Below are 25,708 nucleotides of genomic sequence, written 5' to 3'. Positions count from 1 at the left end.
CCACCCCGGGCCCATCGGCCAGCTTTCCCGAGCCGGCCCGGAGGCTCCCGCCGCCGTCCGCGCGGGAGGGGGGAGGGGTGCCCGGGGCAGGCCCGCGGGACCTGGCCCCCTCCGCCCGCCCGTGGTCTTCACCCCGCTGCTCGCTTCGTGCCCCCCAGGTCTGAAGTCGTAGCCAGAGCCAGAGCCTGCGCCATGCCAAGGGAAAGGAAGGAGAGGTGAGTGGCCTGGCTGCTGGGAAGGGTAGAGTGTGTAGCCGTGGGGGAGGGGCTGGTTAAGATTTGGGGAGAACTCACCTCAATTTCTTTGCCACCATGGCTTTGCAGAGATGGGAACGAACGGGACCCTATGAAAGAAGAAGGTGGCACTGACTTCTCTGTTCGCTCCAGGAAAAGGAAGGCAAATGTGGCCGTTGTGAGTACAAAGGGGACAGATTGGAGATTATTCCCCCCACCCCATCTTACCTGGGTACCAGACATGGGTCTGCGCACATACCTATTGATGGGACTTGGTGCGTGTGGGAGGGTCACTGCCAGAAATGGTACTCATAATCTAACCCCCCTCCCCTTCTCTCTTTTTTTTGTCTTTGGGTTATTCTGTGTTTCTTTGGGGATTGTGGATTGTTTTATGTTAGTTTTTGCAGGATCCAGATGAAGAAATTGCCAAAATTGACAAGACTGTGAGAGACCAGTGTGGCAGTCAGGTAGGTGGCCTCCCATTAGGCCTCATGGAGGGCCTCCAGCTCTCCTGGGTCCAGCTGGGTTTTAGGCTTTCTTGTCTCCTGTTGAAGATACTGGTTTAGAGTTGATTTCTCTAATTAGAGCCACAGTCCACATGGTTGAGTACTGTGACTGTCAGTGCACACTGGCCTTTGCTAGCCTTGAGATTCCAGGAAGGGCTTGTGTTCTTGATGGCTCTCTCTAAGGTTGCAGATATGTGCTAACACCTACAAAAACCAGAGTGCACATCAAATAACTCCTTTTTCCCATGAGGAAACTGGGATTCAGTTAGAGGAAGAAAGCAACCCAGAGTCTGTAAGCAAGTGAGAAGCAGAATTGGGCCTACAATCTTGTCTTTAATGGCTAGTGAACTGGGTGGGGTAGGGCTCCTGTGTGTTGTCCTCTTCCTCCCCATCCACACCTGTGCAGTTTTGTTTTGTTTTTTAATTTGTTTTTTGTAGTGGTGCTTTAGTACTTCTCATTTCCTTTAAGTCAAGTTTCAAAGTTTTACCCCTTTTGTGGCCCTGAATGTTCCTCCAGCCCATTCAGCAATCCCCCCACATGGACCAGTTCTGTTGAGCTTAACCTGGCTTCAGCAAGAGTATTAGTGGAACATTCTGGGTAATGGTCTGTGTGTCAACTCATTTTTTTATTGACTACTCCATTTCTATTGCCCCTCCTTATGGAGTTCCTGCCAAATTTCCTGTATGCAGTGTGATATCATTGTAAACATCAGAAGTTCCTTGCAGAAAGAGCTTGTATTATCTCTTTACCTCCAGAAATGGCTGGAGTCTGCAGTTAGGGCTCCAATGGGGGAAGCAGACTATCTCCAAACTAGCTAGTCAGGCCTTCTGCCTCTATCACAGATAAAAAGCTGAGCAGGAACAGTACTTGACCTGAGTGTGGCAGTAGTCCCAATAAGGTTTGCAGTGGACACACATCACTTTGTAAAGCAGTGAGCAATAGCCATGGTAGCTGGTCTGAAAGAGCGAAGTGCTTCAAAGTGATGGGCCATGTTGTTTGTAATAGCAGTTGTTACTATATATAATACTCTAGTTAAAAGCATCTCTGGGAAAGACCACTGAATATTGAATAAGGAGTTGATTTCCGTCTCTGTTAAAAGAAATGCTTCTCTGCAGGAAAGGAAATAAGACAGTCATCCAAAGTCATTTCTTCTTTTTCTCCCCTTAAAAGAGCCTTCAAATCAAGCAGGTTGATTTTTGTGGGTATTATAAAATGAATCCCTGCTTTGTGTAATTCAAGATTGTTTCTTTTCTCCAGCTGTGTTTTGAATAGAAATTTCCAAGATGAAGCAAACCCATCCATATATTGACTTGGAATTTCTGTTCTCAACATATAACTTGAACATTGTTTAAGTGCCTCAGATAGGACTGTGGCATTGTATCTGGGTGGCTGAGAGGTGATAACTGTGATGCATGAACAGCCATGTCATTTCTCCCAGGAAGGCATTTTCATGGTTGTCCAGAAATTAATCAATAGGTTTCTGCACATCTTAGAGAATAGATGGTATCTTGAAAATTATCCACCTATTTATGGAGCATTTTTGTTTTTTCTCTGTAAAGATTTCATGAAGCTAGAATTGGGGGGGTTCAACAGATTTTTTGCCTATTAAGAAGATTTTTCTCAGCCTACTATAACAAATTTGAGCTAGTAGAAGCCATTGTGCCTTTGTACTTCCTCAAGGCCACATGGAACTTTTGGTGATTCTTACCTTAGGCCATTCTTAATGAACAGTGCCCTTTTACCTAAAATCTATTTCACATGTCCATTTTATTTAATTTTCACATAAGACCCAACTTTTTTGTTTGAAATAGAATCCTGGACTATTAGTTATTTCTCAGAAAATTTTGCAGAAATAAAGTTAAGTAGTTAGCAATAGTCACAGTTGGTCTCTTGTTGTTGTCCCATTCTTTCCTAACTTAAGTCAGACTGATCTTGCTTCCTTTGAAACTTGGTATACACTGAAGGTGAAGGACATTGATTTAATTATTCTGACTCATCCACTGGCTCTTAAAAAGGCCAACTTCGGAAGCCATTTGTCTGCTTGTGGTACACCTAATTTGTCTATGAACTGCAGGTTGGGAACTGCTACCGGTTAGTTTTATCTGCATAAGCCTGCACTCAGAAGTGCCAGCCATCTGGCCTAGGAGGGTGACACCCAACTTGTGCCTTCAGAACTAGAATTCATTCTTGAACAGTTGTAATGTGAACCTTGAGTCAAGGAAATGCTACCAACATATGATACTAGAACCAAAAGGAAGTTGCCTTTCTTTCGCAGCTGTTGGCAGGAGCTGTCATGGATAATTTGCATGCCCAATTGTTTCTGCATTGAGTGGGGAAGAGCTTTATCCAGCTTTGCCCTTCTCACTAGACAAAGCATTTGGGTTTGCTCTGAAGATGGCCTGTTGTTGTGGCAGCCATTGTATTGAACATGTATTGAACAACTGTAATGATAGGACTGTGGCATTATATCTGGGTGGCTGAGAGGTGATAACTCTCAGCCACCCAGATACAACATGGGTTGTCTTCAAGGGAGCACTTAGAGCAGAGTTTCCATGTTCATTACAGTTGTTCCAGGTGTCTATTTTGTTCTCTAGTCAATATAATGATCTCTCTGTTTTAAAAAAAATGACAAGTGGCTCAGATAGTACTTCCATGCTAGCAGGATTGTCACCTGCCTAATATCTTCAGTTACAATTTTACAACTTTAAAAATTAAAATAATTCTTTTTACAGTAGGATGGTAAATAGTGACTTAAAAAGAAAATATTCCAAATGACAAAATGATCTTAGTCTTTTCCAAATACTGAAATTTCTGAAATCTTTCAAATAAAAGCATACTGTTTGGGTTCTTAATAATTCATTCATCAGCTATTTGAGTCTGACTGCAAGGATCTGAGGGTAGGATTCAAAGGTCTAGGTTCTCTCTCCATGGACTTCGTATTACCTGTGACCATTGCTTGATTTGGTTTTAACTAGGTGGCTTATTTTTTGTTTTGAGTTGGAAAACAAAAGGTTTGTCTGATATATTTGGCTAGTCTTTTTTTGTAATGTCAGAGCTATTTGCCTGTATCTTACCTCTTCCATGTCCATTTTGCTGCTCAAGCACCTCAGTTGAGGGGTGATAGTGTAGAGGATAAAATGCTGCTGATTTCTTAGCTTCCTTAGGAATTCACTGCATGGACTCCTAAGTTAGTGACAGAAATGAAATGAAAGCTGGGAGTCATTACCCTCTTTTACTTGTCCATGCCGTATTCATCTTAACCTAGAATATTTAGTCCTGGATATTATTCTTCAGTGTGGTGATGTTTTCTGAAGTACTGGTTAATCTACAAATCCATGAATGTAAAAACAGCTGGTTTACATCAAACATTTTAAAATGTGTTTTTCAATTACAGCCTTGGGACAATAATACAGTATGTGCAAATCCCTGCTCCTTGATCCCTACACCTGACAAAGAGGAGGATGAGCTGGTATACACAAATTCTACATTTGGGCCTCAGAGATCTACACCATCCAGAGCCTCACCACTTCCTTTACTGAAGTAAGTGATGACTTTGCTACATGACTTCCAACCTCTACTCCACTTATTAGTCCTCCTTAGTATGGATGCATATTGACACTTGTGTGGGGTTTTGTTTTTGTTTTTTTTTTTCTGTAGCTGGGCAAATAGAGAGGAGGTTTGGAAAATCATGCTAAACAAGGAAAAGATGTATTTAAGGGATGAGCACTTTTTGCAGAGACACCCTCTTCTGCAGCCTAAAATGCGAGCAATTCTTCTGGATTGGTTAATGGAGGTGAGCTCAGGTCTTCCCATTCACTGGACTCATTGGCCATTTCTAGATCCTTCTTTGCTGTTAAGCTATCTGTGTGTGCTTGATTCCATTGATATATTCGATATCTCAGAAGCTTTCCTGGTATATTTAGTATAGCAGTCTAAACTTTTTACTTGCTTTTTATTTTTTTGGTATGGGGGGAGGGGAATGAACCCTGCAGCACTTAATCATTGAGCCACATCCCCAGTCCTTTTTTATATATTATTAGAGACAGGGTCTTGCCGAGTTGCTTAAGGCCTCACTAAGTTGCTGAGGCTAGCTTTGAACTTGAGATCCTCCTGCTTCAGTCTCTTGAGTCTCTGGGATTACAGGCATGAGCCACTGCACCTGGCTTTACTCGCATTCTTATAAGAATTTCTAAGATCTCTTTATCCTGCAGGTATTTTAAAGTTGGCATCAAATTTTTTCCATCAAAGTTAAATAGTTGCAAAGACTTTATTTTCCAATAAATTGTAAATATTGATATTTGAGCTCTGTTCATTAAATTGCTTTTAAATGTATCTACTGGAATGCAGGTATCAGCTATTTGATAGCCACTATCATAACTTGTAAAAATATGTGAACAAGCATATCTTTAATAGTCAAATTTCACATTGTTCCCTTTTAAATTCCAGAAGTCCATTTTTCTTTCCTCACAGAGCAATTTCCTAACAGACCATACTGTTCTAATTGATCACACTGTCATACTTCTGCAACAACTGGTCAAAACAACAAGTATTACAAATCAGCAAGATAATCGTTTAATATAAAAAGTGAAATTTTATTGGCAGTGCACCTCTTACTGGGATGCACTGCAAATAACTTCCTTGCTTAAGGGAGGCTTGATGGCTACTCAAATACTTGGGTAGATGAGAAGTGTTTTTCTTCTGAGAAATGGGAGGACCCTCTCAGGCACATCTACTTTATGAAAGAGAACATGTAGAAGTTGAGTGTCTAACTATTCCCTATAAATGTGATAACACTGTCATACTGTATATCCTGTAGAAGGTCAGCATTCTCCGGGGTATGCAAAACACAGTTGTGTTAGTCCTAGAATGAAATTCCCTGCTGCCACTTACCATCTAGGTGCTTAAGTACAGCAAGTCACCTGAGTCTCAGTTTTCTCATCTGTAATATTTTCTAGCAATATTTTCTTGCAGAGTTTGTGCAGATTAGAAATGATGTACAGAAAGGTTTTTTATAATCATTCTTAATTTGTGTTTCTTCATTGGCCCCTAAGAATGTCAACATTTTTTTTTTTTTTTTTTGTAGTAGATTCTTTAGAAGGCCTACTTTTTTAAAGTACAGGTCTTGCAGTTGCCCACTATGGACTTACCATGTCACAATGACCTTCTGTGCCCTTTATAACATTTTATAATTTCTGGAAGTGTTGGATGTAATAAGTGTGAATCTTTTAGGCTGTAATTTATTATAAAAGTGTTGATATTGAGGACTGGGGAAGTAGCTCAGTGGTGGAGTTCTTGCCTGGCATGTGTGAAGCCCCATCACCATGACAAAAAATTTGACCGAGAGGTTCTCTTTTTTAAATGTAATTAAAGCCATTATGTTTTGAAGGACAGATTTTATAAATAGCTATATATGGCTTAATCTGAACTTTAGAAATCATCTATGGTGATTGATAGAATTTTCTAGCAGAATTTTGTGTGTTTTTCTCTGGCACCTTTCTACATGTTAACCCCAACAGTTGCAGTTACAGGAGATAGCCTGTTGGTGAGTGGCAGTGGTGGTGTTGGAGTTTTACGTGCATAATCATACTTTTGGTGTTGGTACTGAGTTGAAGACTAATGTTTTCTTGGTCCCTTTTTAATCCCATCTTGTATACTGTTTCACCGGATACTCAATTCTGAGAGGTAGGCAGAACAGGTATTGTCCTAATTTTATAGTGAAATAAATGCGTTTGTTTAAGGTAGAGCCTAAATTATAACCTAGGTCTCTGAATCTTTTTAATGCTTTTAACAAAGTTTTTGCCTCTTGTGATTTATAGTGTTTGGGGCATGTTGTAGTCTTTAAATAAATTTGAGTTCCAGCTTTTAAACTTTTTTATTGGTATCATTTAGTTATAAAGAACTATTGCAGTTCTTTCCTTAAATTGACTTATCATGAAACTTATAAAAGGGGACAACATTTTTGAGAAAATTCATAAATTTGATTTTTTTGTCTTATTTCATGAGAATTCTGCTTTCAGCCAGGTGTAGTGGTACACACCTGTAATCCCAGTGACTCAGGAGGCTGAGACAGGAGGATTGCAAGCTCAAGGCCAGCTGGCCAACTAAGTGAGACCCTCTCTTTAAAAATGGCTGGGGATGTGGCTCAGTGGTAGGGCACCCTTGGGTTCAATCCCTAGTACTACAAAAAGAAAAAATGCCTGCTCTCACCAGGCTTTAAACCTGTCTTCCTTCTCTGGCCTACAAACACTTGCTTTTACTACTACATAGATCACAGAAACTTAATCCTTATATCTGCGCCCAAGTTTGTCTTTATACATGTGCTTAGGCACAAACAAGGTAACAGTCCTTTCAGAAAAACAAAGTTATTCTTATCGCTCTTGGTCTGATTATGTTGTCTTTTACCAAAACTCAGAGCAAGATTTTTTTTTTCCCTTGAGTAACTGTTATAAAATTTACTAAATATTTTTTCAGGTGTGTGAAGTCTATAAACTTCACAGGGAGACGTTTTACTTGGCACAAGATTTCTTTGATCGGTATATGGCAACGCAAGAAAATATTGTAAAAACACTTTTACAGCTTATTGGGATTTCAGCTTTATTTATTGCTGCCAAACTTGAGGTAAATAATTTCAAATATTTTATATAATATTTCATTTCTTGAGTTCCACTAAGATTAGGAGAAGAGGTCAGCTATTTGTCTGTAATGCATATCCTAAGTTTTTCTAATTTGAAGTCTTCTAAAGTTAAGACATATATATACAGAAAGACTGAGGACTAATGAAGAGAAGAGAGGAATAAATGTATAATGTATAAAATGTTTGGTTAGTTTAGTTACTTTAAGCAAAAAAATTGAACCTTGAACTAAGAAGATAAAAATTTTGGTGTGACAATAGAAGAGTGTTTGAGCCCAACTTCCAGACATGTTAAAAGTTATTGAGAAGGTGAAAATTTTAAAAATACATTGAGTAAAGTTCTATTAATCACCATATGTATTCATTCATTTATTTAGTGGAGGTTGGAGTTTCATTTTTTTTTACAATTAACACATACTAAACTGTTAAAGTAGCTCCTGTAGTAATCACATCAGTGTATCATTTTTCCATGCCAGGGTACTAAAAAATAATTTCAGATGCACATTATAAGGTAAAATTATTATGATACTGGATGTTTGCTAATGGTATCTTTTATTTGCTTTTAGGAAATCTATCCTCCAAAGTTGCACCAATTTGCTTATGTTACAGATGGTGCTTGTTCAGGAGATGAAATTCTTACCATGGAATTAGTGATAATGAAGGTAGGTTACAAGTTATTTCCAGTCATTTTTAAAACACACACATAAGTATTTCTCACATGAAGTTTGAGCACATCTGGTAGGTCTTTAGATGGGCACATTGTGGTGTGGAAAATGGCTACATCTTGAACTCCTTTTCACAACCATTGGTCTCTTTCCTGTTTTCCTTAGGCCCTTAAGTGGCGTTTAAGTCCCTTGACCATTGTGTCCTGGCTGAATGTATACATGCAGGTTGCATATCTAAATGACGTATATGAAGTGCTACTGCCGCAGTATCCCCAGCAAATCTTTATACAGATTGCAGAGGTAAGTAGCTCCATTGCCTCTAGGGGCTCCTAACCCCACAGCTAGAGTGAAGAACTCTAGAAGTGATGTGTGTACCCCTCTGTTTCAGCGTTCTTTTCTTCTCATAGCTTCTAGATCTCTGCGTCCTTGATGTTGGCTGCTTAGAATTTCCCTACGGTGTACTTGCTGCTTCTGCCTTGTATCATTTCTCTTCATCTGAATTGATGCAAAAGGTTTCAGGTACGTTAGTTTTCTGGTGAATTCACAAACAAAGTGTATTAAACTTAGACACCAATTATCAACATCTGGTTGAGCCTATGGTTTCTTTTCATCACAGGGTACCAATGGTGTGATATAGAGAAGTGTGTCAAGTGGATGGTTCCATTTGCCATGATTATAAGAGAGACAGGAAGTTCCAAACTAAAGCACTTCAGGGGGGTTCCTGCTGAAGATGCCCATAACATACAGACCCACGTCAACAGCTTGGATTTGCTGGTTAGTAATGTTTTTGCTCCAATCCTTCTTGACCAGAGAGAACCTTAAAGCTTCCTGGATAACCTATTCACTTCACTTCATGCAGCCTTCAGACATCCTAGAAAAATTCCCAATTCTCTTAATTCCTTGAAGAAAATTTCTGGTTTATAGATGCTGTATGTCAGTTATCATGTAGACCATAAACTTTTAAGTGGTTTTTTGCTGTTTTTCCCCTCACTCGCCTCCTTACCAATAACGTATAGTAAGTGAAACAAAGGATATGTTCTTCCACCTTAACAGTTTTCCCTTTTTTTCTTATCAATAGGACAAAGCCCAAGCAAAGAAAGCCATATTGTCCGAACAAAACAGGATTTCTCCTCCCCCCTCGGGGGTCCTCACCCCACCACAGAGCAGTAAGAAGCAGAGCAGTGAGCAGGAAACAGTGTGACCACCCCAGCATTCTCCACCAAAGACAGTTGTGCGGAAGTGCCTGCTCATAGTTCTCTCCTGTCTACTGCAGTGGAGGCGTGTACTAGCTTTTACAGATATTTAAGTGAAGAGTATCTCTCTTCTGCAACAGAAGTATTTCTGTGATTGGCATTGGACAGGGAGAAGTGTTTTTTATTGAATACTTAGATTTTTTTAAATAAGTGGGTCAAGTACACCAGCCACCTCCAGAACACCAATGAGTGCTCCAGATGCTGCTAAGGAGGGTGATACTTGACTTGATTGACTGTTCACACAAATAACAAAGGCTTGAAGTTGAGGAGTGCCGCTGTTGCTGTTGGTCTCCCCTCGGGTGTTCTGGGTTGCCTCGTGTTCGGTGGAACAGGTGGTTGTGAGCAAGCATTGTGATGCACAGCCTCAACCAGCAGGGCCTGCCCTTTACACATCAGTTGACAGTGTACCATGCCTCTTATGAACTTTTGTTTTGTAAGTGCTGCTATGTCTATCCGTTTTTAATAAAGATAATACTGTCTTTGAGACAGCTGGTTTTATGAGCAGTGTCTGGTAATTAGAAGTTAGAAGTCAACTCAGTGTGGCTATGTCAAGTTCTCTTTTTGACTTCATGCTTCTTGAAGCTTGAATCTTTCTAGAGAAAACATTTAAAATAGGGAGTAAGCTTCAAACATAGCCTTGTCTACCTCTTGAGGCCTTTGGAGCTGGGAGTGAGACTTTTGATTTGGCACTTCTGCAGTTTCCTGCACAGGTGGCCACTCACATCAGGTTCATTAGCCATCAGTGGCAATGGTGCTAAAGTCATTTCCACATCTAGAAGGATTCATAAGTATAATTTCCTCCCTGGGGCTGTTTGAAGGTTGTAAAGAAATCTGTAATTAATACTATACCCTTACCCAGATCTTAACCGAAAGAATAAATGAATTTTATTTGGAGAACTTAACATAGTAGCCTGAAACTGTGCTTCTAAGAAGAAAATGCAAAGTATAATATATGGCTGAAGGTCAGGATATAAAACTGCTCCTTGACTGAGGAACTGACCAAGTACTTTGCTGATGGTCACTGTCCACCTGAAGGCCTGATGTGTGCTGCCCACATCACTTGTTGATATTCTCAAGTCTTGTTTCACTTTCTAACTATGCTTCGATGTGTTGGGGGAAGGGGCATGCACTCAAGGAAAGGTGAATGAGCAAATAAATACTACTTATTTTCAGCCGGTTTTATCTTATTTTGCAAAAATTTAATGTAGAAAGAAAACCAGCCATTTTAAATCTTCGATTTATTCCAAGTTGGAAGGAGACCCTACTTTTTTACATTGATGTGGTTCTGGCAAATTTTAATACAGTTTTCCTAATAAGCACATTAGAAATCCATATATAATGATATCTAGTCAAACGATGACCACCCCTTGCTAGTTATTTCTTCATCTCAGGTGCTTTTGTCTTAAAAGAAGTGAGCTTTGAACAGTGACCATTTGTGACTAGTTGGCAAAATCCTAAAAGTGGTTACTTAGTTTGGCATTTATCTGTAAAATTGGCACTGAAATACGTTTCTATTTGCAAAGTTTTATTATAAAATTGAGAGCTTGACAAATGTGAGGTAACGGATCTGAAAGCATATCTGAGGTAAATTTTAATTCATAGCTCATAAAGCAAGCCCTTACACTACAAAGGATGTTATTGAAAACACTGAAATGAGAATGCCTTATATATAAATGATGCTCTTCTGGAAATCGGGATTTTTTTTCAAATGGCAACATTGCCACAGGGAGCTCTGAATCATCTGTGCTAACAAAGGGTAAATCCTGGATGGGTAAATAAAATCTACAGTGATCAATTTCTGTGGCTGTGTCAGAAACTCTAAGAGCCACCAGTAAGTAAAAATCAAGTCTCCCCTCTTGAGAGGAGCTTCCATTTGCTGGTAATCAGTTGGTGGCTACTTTGAGCTTTCTCTGATTGGCTCTATATACTTATTTGCCAGGTCATTTCTGCTATTCAACTAAAACCAACTGAGGTGAGGGAATGCCAGCTACACATCAGAGGTGAAATGGCAGGCCAACCCAAGGAAGCAGATGCTATGAGGCCAAGATGTGGCACAGGAAGGACCAAAGAGATGATGTAGGGCCCTTGGTCTGACTTTACAGTTTGGGGCTTACCTGTCCCTCAGAAGCTCATGGGTCAAAGGCTTGGTCCCCAGTGTGACAGTGTTCAGAGATGGAGCCTTGGGGAAGTGATGGGTCACAAGAACTGACAGCATGAATGGATTAATCCATTTATGGATTCATGCTTTAAAGGGTTTTGAGGGAGAGGCTCTGTTATAAAAGTGAGTTCTCTCTGCCTCACCACAGGACCACAGCAATGGAGCCAAGCAACTGTGTATTGGAACCTCAGACAAACTGAGACAAAATAAATCTTTCCTCCTTATAAATTAATTATCTCAGGTATATTGTCACAGTGACAGAAAGCTAGCTCTATGTTGGAGAAACCAACCTATTGACCAACCTTGAAGACTGGATTGTGGCACAAAATACCACACCCTCATATTTTTCCCCTGCTCACTTGCTATATCTCAGAGTTGCTATCATTTCTCTGCCCACTGTGCCTGAGGAAAAAGACAACAGGTTCCTGTATGGGGGGTTTTGAAGGTTTTCCAGTGTCATCTTCCCCGCATGAAACTTGGACAGCTTATTGTTTCATGGAGGCTATTAAATACCAAGTGGGTAAATCAGTGGTGCTAATATTCACATGGACGGCAAGTACCTGCAGCAGATAGGGAAAGCTGGGAGCCGTCGAAGATTTGCAGCCTAGTGCCTGATACACCTCTATCCTCTAACTCCAACACAAACAAGATTGGAGTTTATTCCGGCAAAATTAGGCTCTAGCTCAGAGCAGGGACAGAAAGAGAAATCAAATCTGATAATGTCTAGTCATATTTACCCAACCGTGCATTTTCCTACCACATGTTCTGCATTTTGAAATTCAAATCACATTTATACCTTGGACATTGTTAGAAGACTATTTTTATCCCTGCTGTAATCATCTAATTTGCTGATTACAGGTCTCAAATTGCCACAGAGAACTCAATTTTTGAAAGAATTGTCCTATTTGATCAAATATGTTATTCAAGCAATGCAGTCATTTGTTCCACAAGGTTACCTGCCAGGCAGAGTTAACCAGGAGTAATAGCATTAGAAGCCTATACTTAAAATCAAGCATTAGCTAATCTGCCTGTGACAATAGAGTCTTAAATATAATTTGCTGCAGATACTTCAGTTCCTGCACTGATAGACAATTGCATTTTGTATTCAATGAGCATAGATTTTCCCTACCTCGTCCTAATTCCAAATTTAACTCCAGAAGACTCTAATGTGCTCAGTTTCACTGGTTACCAGGTACTATTTCCCAAGAGCCTCAGATGGAAGTGCAATGTTATTCTTTATTAAATAAACCTTCCCCACCCGTTCTCCCCCTCTTTAAATCACTGTCCTGATCAAAGCCAATTCCAAAAACTGTAGCATCTTTATCCAAAAAATTAAGTCTAATGCTTTTTCCAGCGTGATGTGTGAGATGTCCTCCTATTGATCCCCTATTGTGTGCTAAGCACTACCAATATGGGAGACAAAGATACAGACAGTGTGGCCAAGGGACTCAGGTGAGCCTGCAGGTGAGCCATATAAACAACTGTTATCTCATGAGGGTCCTAGTTTGAGCAGGGGGCCTCTGGGAGCAGAGGGCAGGAATAGCACTTTCGCTGTGCTTTAGAGGTGCAGCTGTTGAACACTCCTCAGCAGTTTGCAAAAAGTGCTCACAATTGGGCACAAGCAGGAGTCAGAGGATAGAGGTGTATCAGGAGGAAGGAGAAGATGAGGCAGAAGAGATGACAGAGAACATGTCACGAGGAGCTTTTGTACATCAAATAAAAGATGGTGTAGTCTCCCCAGCAACAGGAAGTTGGGTTTGATAAAGAGGAAAGTAGTGACAGTGACCTGTTCAGAGCCAGTCTGGAGGCAGAGGATGAGGAAACAACCCAGAGTTAGGCCTCTCTGCACCATAAGAAAGAGGCTATGCTGCATACGGGGGACAAGCAGGAAGGCAATGGAATGTCTGTAAAAATCAGCGACACTAACACTAATTTCTAAATGGCCCTGCCTGAATGACTGCCTCCATCTCCCTCAAGTTTCTGCCCCTGTACCTTTGTGCAGGCATTTGCCTGCCAACCTGCCCAATGCCGGCTTGAATCTCACTTCCTGAATGAGTCTGACCCTGTCTTCGGCCCACACTGGTGTCATTTCTTCATTGGACTCTGCAGGCATTCACCTTGAACTGGGACTCAGCTTTGCCACTTCCTAGTGTGATCTGGGCTTAACCTCTCCAAGCTCAGTGTCCCTCAGTTATGAAATAAGGATTAAGGATGACAACGATGTTTTTTTATCCCATAGAACTGAGGGGAAATGAAATGAGAAAATGCATAGGAAATGTTTATCCCAGTGCTTAGCACATTAAAAAAATGGTGGTCACCATCCCTGAATCTACCACTGCTGGATGTGGTGGTGTGATACGATCTCTGATTCATAATAAACTCCTGTGAGTGGTTTAGAGCTGAGGACATGTCTTCACCCTGCATCTCTGGGGGACAGTGCTGAGGGTGAGACTGGCTGGATTCCCTGTGTGCCCCACACAGCCCACTTGAGAGCAGGGGGACCCCAGGAGCACTTAGCAGTTTGCTCTGATGTGCTCTCCTCCCTCCAGCCTGCTTCTTCTTCCCTGGTCATTAACCCCATCTTCCTCCCATCCTAAGAAGCCCCTTTGAAAGTGTTATCTATACCACCGTCACTTCTGCAGCACCCTCCAGCTGGGCATATACGCAGGCCATCTAAGACACCTGCTCTAGTTTGGATCTGGAAGATCCCCAAAGGCTCATGTGTTAAAGGCTTGGCCCTCAGTGTGACACTATTGGGAGGATAGAGCCCAGTGTGAGGTTTTGAGTCATGAAGAGCATGCCTGTGAAGAGAACAGTGGGACCCTAGCCCCTTCCTCTGGCTTTCCTTTACTACCTGTCCATGAGGGCAGCAGTTGTGCTCTATACACATTGCTGCCACAGTGTGCTACCACTCTACCAGAGGCCTAAAAACAATGTGCCCATCCAAGCATGGGCCAGAAACTCCAAAACTGAATCAAACCAAACCTTTCCTCTGCATATATTGATTATTTCAGGGATTTGTTACAGTAATGGAAAGCTGACTAACACAATCTCCAGGTGACAAATCTCACAGTGCTCTCCAGCCTCATCCCTGCCACATTTAGCTTTGCTGACTCCACCTGCCCTCTAGAAACATTCCATCGTCCTTCAGCTTCTGTGGCTGCACACCTCCCAATTACATGCCTGATACCATTCCTCCCAAATCCCTCCTCTCTGTTCCAACAAAAGTTGAAGGAGTCATAGGGCCCTTCAGGGCCACCACTGCCCCTTGACATTTGTCCCTGGGCAAGTTCACCACTCCAACTTATGACACCTCCTGGTTGCATCTCTACCCCCCCAGTCAGCCTCCACCTGGCTTAAACCTGAATGGTCACCTGCCCAAAGGGTACTTCCACCTTCCCTCTCACCACTGCAACACTCACTTCACCTTTCACCATTAATACAGTTGTCAAAAATGGGAACTGGCAAGAAAACTATTCAAAGCACAAATCATCAGAGAAATGAAAAATAAAACAACAAGATCAGTTTATACCACCAGGTTGGCAAAGATTTTAAAGTGCAAAGAACAACACAAATGACATCTGTGGACCCATTACCCAGATTTGCCATATGAGCTGCTCCTTCTCCTTCTCCTTCTCCTTTTTTTTTTTTTTAAAGGTAGTGGGGATTAAACATAGGGGTACTTTACCACTGAACTATATCCCCAGCCCTTTTTATTCTTTATTATGAGACAAGGTCTCACGAAGTTGCCCAGACTGGTCTCAAAATTATGATCCTTTTACCTTAATGTCCTAAGTAGCTGTGACTGCAGGCATGTGCCACTATGTGGGCCACATACTTTTTAAAATAAAGAAATACAATATGGCAGGCACAAGTGAAGTTCCCTAGTGTCCCTTCCCAATCTCATGGTTCTTTTCTCCTCAGAGGAAACAATTACCAGGGGTGGATTGTATGATTACTCCATTTATGTTTAGACTTTTATCATTTACATGTGGCTCCATTAGCAATAAATATAGCAAACACCACTCTGGGTTTTTTAAAAATAACATCAACGGCACCAAACCTTTTACATCATGTCACTTGCTATTTTCTTTCCACGTTACTTTTAAGTTTGTCCATGTTGATACCAATAGTCACATTCATTCATTTTTAACTGTGGTATATATTTATAGTCCCTCCTACCCTGGTGCACAAATAGATTTCCAATTTCTTTTTTCACCATCACAAATGGTGCTTTAATTGACATCTTGCGCACATGTGTATCACCCATGCAAACTCCTGCAGGGCACACTGCTAGACATGGAAATGCCATGTCAAAGGGCATGCGCCTTTGCATCTTTCTAAAGGTAATCATCTCCTCTCCCAAATTGCACCAATTTACACTCCCAGCCAGGGAGGATGAAGAGTTCCCACCTCCTCACATCTGTTCCAGCACTCGGTATTGCTGACTTTTCTTTCCATTAAAATTGCTATTATTTAACTTTACTAGTTTTACTCTAGTTATGAAAGTAGAGCTTTTTAGGTATAATAAGTTAGAATACTTCAAAATCACACAACATAGTAAGCAAAAATCCCTCAGAGATCTATTCTTAACAATATTGGTATTAATAATGTGTACCTTGCTCCTGAAATTTTTTCACACATATAAATTAATGAAAATATTTGCTTTTTTTCCCTATAGGGCTGTTTCTTTTCATTGTATTATCTCTAAGTAGTTTAGGGTTAGGGTTAGGGTATGGTACAGGGCACCTGTAGTCCCAGCTACTTGGAAGAAGCTGAGGGAGGAGGATCACCTGAGCCCAGATAGTCAAGGCTATTCTGGACAATGAGATCCCATCTGGAAAAATAAAAAGCAAGTAAAATAAAATAGGCACACAAAGTCACTCTTTTCGTTTTTTTATTTTTAAGTGATTACCTACCAATTGATTTCATTGACTCGCATGGGGCCTGGCACAAAACAGGTGTTCATTAAATACTTGCTCCAAGAATGAATGAATGGATTCTTACATAGATAGCCACTATCCTCTACTTCCAAAGGTTCCTCTGGAAGAAAATAAGATTGAAAAGCAAGACATTAACAGGAAGGAATCAAGTCCCTGCCCCAGTCCTATTCTGAGCAAAGGAGCCACATACCAGTGCCTTCCAGTTCCCAGGAGAGCTGCAAGGATGAGATGACATACAGGAATCCAGCTTCATTTGTGGAAAGAATGGTGATGAACCCTCCCAGTGATACCATCCTTTTAAAAGAAACAAAGTCCAAAGTTAAATCTATTCCAGCAGTCACAACCTGAGCCTTCAAGAACCTTCTCTGCATCCCTCTTGCTGAGCACCTAACCAATGGTTCTCTTGTTATAGACAAGAGATGAGTACTCAATCTCTGCAAAGATGGTGACTTGATCTGAAGCACTCCTCTGAAGTTCTCGATCCTCTATTCCTCCTCCAGACTGTGAGGCCAAAGCAGAGGCTAATGCAGAAGTTGTGCATGAGGACCTGTATGTAGTCAGGTGCACCCATGAGTTTTTGTTGTATTTAGACTGCCAAAGGGTTTTAAATCACCTTTCAACCAACATTTAAAACTTAGGAGCATTCCCATTCAGATAGGGCTCCCCAACTCTTGACTGTCCTACAGGCAGAGTAAAGTCTATCTGCAATGTGCCCAAATCCCTACCAATCCCTATAGTACCTCATGCTGATGTCTCTGACTCCATAGCTGTTTATCTTTACATACACACTGCACATCTTCTTGGAACAGACAAATATTTCTTGTATCTGTAGCCATCGAATGGGAGAAAACAGTATAGATCAAGAAGGTAGAGTACTTCAAGAAAAAATGGCAAAGGAAGCATATTTCTCCTTGGAAGACCAGACTATTTGGCCATGTCTCAGTATCCAGAAACATATTCTTTCACCTGCCTGGTTTCCAAAGACATCTGAGTTCATGATTCCCATACTTAGTGAGTGTCTTGGCTCTAACAACATTAGCTCGTTACTTACCTACTCTGGGCCTCTGTTTCCTCCTGGGCCCAAGGGACAGTGCAAGCCCTCCAGCCAGCAGTCCTGTTCAGAAGCAAGGAGGCAACAGGATGTTCTCTCAGTGACTAAGTGCAGCCTCTCAGGGGTTAAAAGTTGCTTTCTGTTTCTCCTCAAACTCTTGTCTTCCAGATGGTGATGCAAGACTAGTTTTCTGTTTTCAGGTTTGCAGTCACACTTCAGAGACTTCCCCTGCTTCCTTTCATGCAAAGGTTTCGTTTTTTTTTTTGTTTTTTTTTTTCTAGTTACCACAGTGGGGTGGAGGTGAGGGTGACTGGTACACAGGGCAGAAGTCAAACTGGTAAGCAAGTGGGCCCCCGAAATCCCCTGGCCTCTCAGAGATCTCCAGGGTGACCTTTAGCCCTCATTCCATCTAAGGCATGTCAAGGCCAGAGGTGAGGCAGGTGAGATTCCAAGGCTGTTGCCTGAAAATGGTCTCTCCATACCTATCAAGGACTGATGCCCAAAAGGTCACTGGCTGCCCTGCGGGGTGGCCCTGAAGAAAAATTCTAGGTGGGAGGAAACTTGGGGTTCCTCTGCCATGGGCCCGCAGGCTTTGTTCCTCCTAGAATGGAACCTAAACTGGGCTGCTGGGAAACCCTCTCTTGCTTCAGCCTCGTTGATGGAAAAAACTGTGCCAGAAGACAAACTGCCTCTGAGAAAGATGGGCTTACAGATCCCAGGAGTGATTTTCGGCACTGTTCATTTTATCGATGTCCAGGCCAGCTGAAAGGGATGGCTCATCTGTGGGATGAGATAGATGCAGATGTCAATACTGAATTCGTGGAAGCATAAAAGGCAGGCAGGGTGGGGTTTATTAATTATATTTCTTTTATCCTCATAACAATGGCATGTCAGTAATCTACACTGAATGTGCCCAATTGATGCTAATGATTTCATCCTTTTGTTTCTGTGGGGAAAAAACAAAACAAAACAAAACAAAACAAAAAAACCCAAAAAACACAGAAGTCTGTCCGCCCAAGCTAGTCAGCCTCAGCACAGCCTGGAGTCCAGTGAGGCCTTGGAAGCCCTTATCTGAGCTCCTTGTCAGTTTTGAACCTTACTCTCCCTGGTAAAGTGGTCCTGCCTGGCAGTGTCTGTCATTATGTTCCTAGTCCCTGTCTCATCTTCCTCTACTCTGCTTTGCTATGATCCCACACATTGGGATGGGGTTCTCTCTGGGTGCAATGACAATGTGTGCGTACATGTGTTTTGGGGGCAGTATTTCTGAGCTAAAGACCCCTCTTGGTATACTTCAAATCCCATTCTTCAATTAAGGGATCTTCTGGAAGAAAAAAAAAAGTGAATAGTTATGGATCACTTTTGGCTACAGCCCCTGCCTATTATTAGATTGAATTATTTAGGATAAAATAGAAAAAGGCAGGACTGTTAAGGGGTACAGCAATGACTGGATGAGTCACAAATCATTTGCCCTCTTCTCTCACCACCATACCACCCCCAGGACCTGGAACAAGTTATCAGGAACAGCATCAAAGAGTTTCTAAACTTATATGCGCTAAATCTCATGTCCTCTCCCCTTCGTCCTGGTAGACACCTTAAGAAGGAGATGTGACACATCTGGCCCGGGAGAGAAGTGCCGAGGAAAGCATTCAGCCTACATCCAATGTTTTGTGCTACAAATTAGAGACAAGTTTTCACAGATAACACCTATGTTATTATTTGAATGCAAACTTCATCAGCATGTGATGTGTGGGTTGGTACCCAGGCAGCAGCAGCTGTTACAAGGAGGGCCCTATATAGGACTCTCACTGATGATGTCAAAAGGAGATTGGATGGCCTTTCCCGACCCCACATTACAGTGTCCTCCCTTCCCCCAGGAAGCCTGGTTTGTGAGAAGATGCTAGAGGGGGTCTCCAACTTGGACATCTCCACCTTCAGCTCAAACAGGGCAGTAATTGAATTTCCATGCAGGGAGCAGGAGGGTGACCTATAATTGAAAATGGGGGCAATGGCCATATCCTAGGCATGGGTCTACAATTGCATGCTTATTGAGGTAGTTTTGGAGGGACCCACAGCAATAATGGAGGGTGTCAGAGCCTCCCTAACCCTTATCTCTAGAAACTGCCAACCTCCTCTCCCCACTGGATTTTCTGTTCTCCAGACCTCCTCCTTCCAGGCAGTTGGGGTCAGTTTACACAGCTGGTGGTTCAGTTCCATCCTGGCATCCTTGGTGGAGCCAACACTGAGAAGACCATTACTGAGGCATTGACAGCACTCTGGTAGAAGGCCCTGTGTGCACACTTACCCTGAACAGCTGCTGGACTCTGGCATGCTCTGCTGCTATAAAAATATCAGCACTGCCACCCCAGCTCCTGGAGAAAGTCTCAGCGTGACAGCCTGCAAAGAAATCCTGCATTTGAATTTCATCTACAAATCCTGGTTTCCTCCAGACAAGCTCAAACCTGCACAGATGGCCCCTCGCACCAAAAAGTAAAAATAACAAAGCTTGTGATTCTGGGCCTCCCTTTTTCTCTAGGCAGATGTGCCGACTGCACATTTTGGGAGGCGCACAGTCTGGGTCCCAGCAGCAACCTCTCTCCTCCTGTGCGGTTTTCATGCCCCCCTTCTGGCTTCCTGGTGGGTAGCAGCTGTGGTCTTTTGGAGTGTGTTCTTGGAAGTGTCCAGAGTACCCAAGCCTTTAGAGTGTGGTAGGGCAATCCAGAGGGGTATGTTAATGTTGAAAACTCATTCCTCACTCTACTGGCCATACCGTCATCTGTGAGATGGCTCAAGGTAAGGGTTGAATACTTGTGAGAGAGCAGAAGTGAGAGGCAAGGGGATGGGATACTAGGGCCAGCACGTACCAAGGGCAGGTGGCGGGGTAGGGGAGGGAAGCAGCACTAGGGGATCCTGATTTTTTGAACCCCTCACAAATCCCAACCAGCCACATAAGCCTCAATGTCTCATGAACTCTTTCCACTAATGTTTTCTGAAAACCTCTATTTCAGGTCCTAAGGATATAGTTATGGACAAGACTGACCCAGAAAGCAGATGCCCTAGAACACACAATCAAGGCCAATAGTTTGGGTGGCCACCAACTCAATGGTCAGGAGGCAAGAGCAGTTCCAGGGGATAGGCCAGAGCAGGCCAAAGCCCCTGACAGGGGCACTTACAGGTAAGCTCCACTTCTGATATGACATGAAGCCCCAACTCTCAATCAAATATTGTGATTATGGTCTTTGGTACAACAGAGGGTCAGATACGAAAAAGTTCAGTTGAAAGAGAAATATGATTCAAATTGCCAAGAGAAAAAAAAGAATTTATAGATTCGTATGAGCTTTTGGATTCAGACAAATAACTAAGGTGTAGATCTAGCTAGATTCAGGCATGGCTGGATCTGGGTGTTTACATGCTACCCTCAGGAATCTGGCTCTTGACTTTGCTCAACTCTGCTTTGTCTGTCATGTGCTGACTTCATGTAGTATACTTGCTAGTATCTCCAAGTTGACATTTCTGCCAGAAAATACCTCTTTCTCAGGACCTCTAGCAAAGTTCTGGGGATGATTCTCTTTGGTCCAGTCTGGATCACTAATTGCTGTGGCCAGAGGAATGCAGAACTCTGACTGGTTAGGCATGTGGCATGTGTCAGTCTCTGGGCAGGACTGCAGTCAGACCATGTGAACTACCTGGCTCCACCACAAAAAGAAAGGGATACTGGTTTGTCAAAAGCAGTAAATACAGAAACAACAACAAAGACCCTCCTAAATAATGAGTGACAGCAGAGATGTGAGCATGCTCTGAAACAGCTGCAAACACTCTGCTTCCAACAGCAGGATTCCTCTTGCTGCAGTTGTGTGACAACCGTCATTTATCCTCTTGGATTTCCTAGTTCCACAGTACCAGTCTCTATGCCAGGCATGGGATATAAGGAAGATTCTAGACATCCCTGTGGAGAAGCCTGACCACCATCTGACTTCAGGAGAGAGCTCATCCTAGCAGGGAATGATCACAATTGAGGTCTCCCTGATCCCTAAGTTCCCCAATTTTCCTTTTCTGGCATGCCCTAGGTCTCTGTGCTTCCACCTTCCTTTTCCTTGGGACAATACCCAAAAGAACCCCCAACCTGATCTGCAGGAGAGAAACAGCAGGGTTTTCATTAACCAAAGCCTTAGGCAGGGCTTTTCCTGCTTCTGTCTGCCACCCAGAAACCCACGCAGGGTAGTCTTGCCCCCTTGAAGCAGAGGGAGTGTGCCTAGCCCGATATTACATTGTAGTTCAGGAAGGCATGGAACAGAATAGTCAGTCAAACAGGTAGCTGATGGTCCTGGGGATGCAAGGGGTGGGGGTGGGCAAAGAAAGGAGCATTATCAGAGAGGGCCATGCTGAGGCTAGCCAGTATTTAAGTGAACTGGCAGGAGGCACGCAGGGGGATTCAGCTTGTGGGTCACTATGCAATCTTATGTCACTGTTCTGATGTGTCACAGTGACTGCATTAGCAAACTGCTGTGTGAAAAAGTTTGTATGGGAAGTTTCATAAAATAAACTTTGAGGAAAGAATTAGGACCAGGGGACTTGGATTGAGACAGCAGGAAAGTACACAGTTACCATCCACACGGGACTCCTCCCCAGTAATGAGTGCTCCTCAAAGGGCAGGGCACTGCTGTGAATGCTTGACTCCTGTTTACTCATTTAATTCTCCTGCAATTCTATGGGTGGGTATAACATTAGCCCTGTTTAAAAAACAAAACAAAACAAACAAACAAAAAAAAACAGTGGGGGAGGCTGAGACACGAAGAGATTTTCAGGGTCCCCTGCCACACTGCACTGCATGGGAAGCTTGGGCTGTTTTAAGGAGACATCCAATTAACCAGCTCATAGGTATCACCTTTTGGGTAGGGGATCCCTAGAGTGGCTCTGGCTGCTGGGCCTGGAAAGGTGTTCTGAACTCCCCTGGAGGCTGCAGCTCAGCTCTTCTGCCTGGAACATTTTCTTCCTTCCAATCCTAAGCACTCCTGTCCCCCTCCGAGGCCTCCAGCAACCCCCGCCAATCTGGGCTGACAGCTTGGCTGGGCCCCAGGCCGGGCCGACTCCGTGTGCTGCGCCTTCCCCTGGTCACGCGGAGAGGACGGAGGAGGAGGAGGAGGGGAGAGAAAGGAGGCCGGCTTGGGTAGAAGTCAGCTTAGGGAAAGAGCCTCAGTGCCATGGGTGCTGCCCCTGCAGAGGGCGCTGCCTCTGCTCGGATTCAGGAGAAGACAGCGTGGAGGGAATGTGCTGGAGGAGGGGCCGTCCAGCGAGAGGCAATGTGGGGCCAGAGGTCCCTGCCGACTCTGTCCCCGCCACACCCGAACGGAAACTATCGCGACGGTTTGGAAAGAGCCTCCTCTAAGTCTCTTCTGGAATGGGTATCTTTGTTACCTCATTGCACAAACAGGAAAACAGGCTTCACCAAGGGACCCAGACCACGCTCGGTCCCGAGGGGTCAGCGCAAAATGCTTGAAGTAGGACCCAGAAGTCCTATAATGTAAGCCACAGTCCAAGCTCTGAAGGTGCTGGATGCCCGAGGTCGGATTTTGGTTGCCCCACTTGCTAGCCACGTGGCTTTGGGCAAGTTTCTTAACCCCATCTGTGAAATGGGAAAGCGTACACTTTATTCGGTTATCCCCAGTTCATTAAGTTCCCTAGGGTAGGGCCTGGCCCGACTTAGCCAAAGTCAGTATTTGCCATGTTTTCAGCAAACTGAGGCTCCGGCCAGAGCCTGACCGCCCCCGCCCAGCCGCCTGCCCAGGGCCTCCCAGCGCGGGCGCACTCCGCAGCCCTCCCGCCTCCTCCCCAGAGCAACCAGCCAGCTCCGCCCTCGTCGCTCAGGCTGCCCTCCACGTGCGGTGTGTTTACCCACGTGACACGGACCCGCCCACAATCCCCGCCTCCATGTAGGTCCCGCCCCCGTCCCGTCCCACGTCGGCTGCGGCTGCGCAGTTGCGAGCTGGCCGTCCCGGTTGTACAGCGCTGGGGTACGGAGTACGGAATTGTGCCACCCAGACGCCCGCCGGGTACACTGGAGCTGGTCGCTTACTTCCCGGGCAAGTTGGTCGCGGGCACTCCACAGTGCTGAGATAGGACCAGCTGGTCAGTGTGCAAAGAGTCTGGGCGATGCTCACCGCGAATGGGCGTGGCCAGAGCGGTAGGGGCGGAGTCATGCCTTATTCTGGGCCTCTTCGGGTTGCGCACCGCGAAGGGGCGGGGCCGGGCGTGCGCAGGCGCTCCGGTGTCTTTGAGGTCTGTCGTGTCCCGAAGTAGCTCTAGGTGCGCGGGTTACTTGTGCTGCTTATGCCCTGAGGAGACAGAACTATGTAAAACTCGGAAGGATGCATTGACTCCCACATTTCATGTTGTTCGTTGTGAAGCACAGCCACGCACTCCTCCTTTGGTACTCGTTCTTTGGTTTCTTGGCACCCACCCTTCCTGCTATTTTTCTTCTGCCCAGCCTGGATTAGCGTGGGCCATGCTTTATGCCTCGTCACCTTTGACTTCTGGGCTATTTCTGGAAGGTCTCCATTCTTGTTTTAACTCTTATCTGTGTGCGAATGATCTTGGTATTCTAACAGCAGCTAGCCCATGTATCTTCATGCCAGGCACTTTTCCAAATGCTTTGTGAACATTAACTGATATCATCTGGACTCATCACCACACCTAGTCTCCATCCTCTCACCCAGACCCCCTGCTCTTAACTCCATGTTCTTCCATCCATACTACTACTAGATTCCTCTCTGGATGGAAGTTCCACAAGCATCTCTAGGCCAACGTATGTGAAGTTCGGAACCCCCATTCCTTCCCCCCAAATTGTTTCTCTCTTGATGTCTTCAGTGAATGGCCTTGCCATCCACCTAGCCAAGCAGCCGCCAAGCCTCAAATGGAGCATCAGTCTTAACTCACTTTTGGGAATCTGATCTATCGCCAAATCACATCATTTTCTCCCTCAACCCCCAATTCTCTGCTGAACTCATGATGAGCTACGCTCATCTCCATGACACCCAGTTCTCTGCTACCCTAATATCTATTACACTACATTATGTTTCACGCATCATGTTTTACCTGAACTAGTAGAAGAGCCATTTCAACCCAGTGTCTTACTCTCAAATCCAGCCTACATTGTCCAATTTCAGGGATTTTTCTCAAAGATTAGCAGATATCTGAATGCTTGCATTCATTTTTTTATAAGCACTAGGCCAAAATTCAAACTTTTTCGTCCTTTTAAGTCAGAAGGAAGATAAAGATGCCCTTTGGCTCAGCCTCTGGCCATGATGATACAATCATTTCTTGGTATCTTGAGTCCAGGATCCTCCCAAAGTGACCCAAATCTGAAAATACTCAAGTCCTTTATAGAGAATGGCATATTATTTACTTATAACCTATGAACATCCTCCTCCTTACTTTAATCTCTGTATTACCAATACAATGTAAATGTTATGTAGTTATTTTACTATATCATGCATGTGTTGTTTGATACCTATGAAATTGCCTGGGTTTTTTTCCCCCCCTGAAGCACTTTTGATTTGAGGTTGATTGAACCCCTAGATGTGGAGCCTGCAAATATGGAGGGACAACCATTTGAAGTCCTGACCAATGCAAGAAGGTGAGAAAATTGAGTGATGTGAAGATTGGAAGCAAAAAGTCAACATCATTATTATTGTCTAGTGTTCCTCATTATAGAAAACAAGATAATTGACAAATTAAGTAACCTAATAAGAGAGTTATCCTCTGCAATAATAATACATTTCTTGAAAATTTGTAAAATAAGCTATCTTATACAATGATGAGGTGTTCATGGATTCAACTAACAAAAATGTATAAGATCTTTAAGGATAAAAATCTAGAACTCTAATGTGTAGACCTCAAAAGACTTGAATACACAATTAATGGGATAATATCTTAACTTTGAAAGAATGTAACTTTTCCATCAAATGATCTGTGTATTCAATGCAATTCCAGTAAAAATTCCAGCCCAATTGTACTGGAACTTGAGAAACTGGTTCTACAATATTTATCAAAGAATAAATATCTACAGTCTTTTAAGATAATTTTGAAAAAGAAGAACAAAGGGGATGTCTTACTCTACCAGCATAAAAGCAAATTTCAAAAGCATAGTAATTAAAATAATATGATATTGATACAGAAACAGATAAGTGGAATAGTTTGGAGAATCCAGAAACAACTCAATTATGTATGTGACATTATAAAATATTGTGATGTGAGATAAAATCATATATCAT

The 25,708-nt window shown here is 43.2% G+C and overlaps 1 protein-coding gene and 2 long non-coding RNA genes across 6 annotated transcripts in view; 2 read left to right on the top strand and 1 right to left on the bottom strand.

The window, feature by feature from the left end:
• The first annotated feature begins 54 nt into the window (after nucleotides 1-54).
• On the top strand, nucleotides 55-9,773 carry Ccne1 (cyclin E1). Of its 4 annotated transcripts, none has more exons than XM_048791014.1 (11): nucleotides 55-215; nucleotides 324-411; nucleotides 641-700; nucleotides 4,135-4,280; nucleotides 4,398-4,533; nucleotides 7,212-7,358; nucleotides 7,938-8,033; nucleotides 8,202-8,336; nucleotides 8,444-8,555; nucleotides 8,653-8,810; nucleotides 9,115-9,773. In XM_048791014.1, the coding sequence occupies exons 1-11, from the start codon at nucleotides 193-195 to the stop codon at nucleotides 9,235-9,237; spliced, it is 1,224 nt and encodes a 407-aa protein (XP_048646971.1). In that variant the 5' UTR covers nucleotides 55-192; the 3' UTR covers nucleotides 9,238-9,773. The 4 variants fall into 4 exon arrangements, with proteins under 4 accessions (XP_048646971.1, XP_048646970.1, XP_015352425.1 ...); XM_048791013.1 differs by having other exon boundaries at nucleotides 4,129-4,280; XM_015496939.2 differs by having other exon boundaries at nucleotides 56-215; nucleotides 632-700.
• A 6,561-nt stretch (nucleotides 9,774-16,334) lies between these two features.
• Nucleotides 16,335-20,037, bottom strand: LOC125612655. Its single transcript, XR_007343144.1, has 4 exons — nucleotides 19,744-20,037; nucleotides 17,442-18,221; nucleotides 16,581-16,684; nucleotides 16,335-16,490 (listed from the first exon to the last, which is right to left on the bottom strand). It is a non-coding gene; the product is annotated as an uncharacterized LOC125612655 (long non-coding RNA).
• A 3,392-nt stretch (nucleotides 20,038-23,429) lies between these two features.
• LOC125612623 overlaps nucleotides 23,430-25,708 on the top strand; it is a 48,856-nt gene continuing 46,577 nt past the window's right edge. Inside the window, exon 1 of the long non-coding RNA XR_007343103.1 lies at nucleotides 23,430-23,564. This is a non-coding gene — a long non-coding RNA (uncharacterized LOC125612623). The remainder of the gene's footprint in view (nucleotides 23,565-25,708) is intronic.

Source organism: Marmota marmota, unplaced genomic scaffold (assembly GCF_001458135.2).
Source record: "Marmota marmota marmota unplaced genomic scaffold, marMar, whole genome shotgun sequence".
NCBI classification, from domain to species: domain Eukaryota; kingdom Metazoa; phylum Chordata; class Mammalia; order Rodentia; family Sciuridae; genus Marmota; species Marmota marmota.
This window is presented reverse-complemented; position numbering and strand designations above follow the sequence as displayed.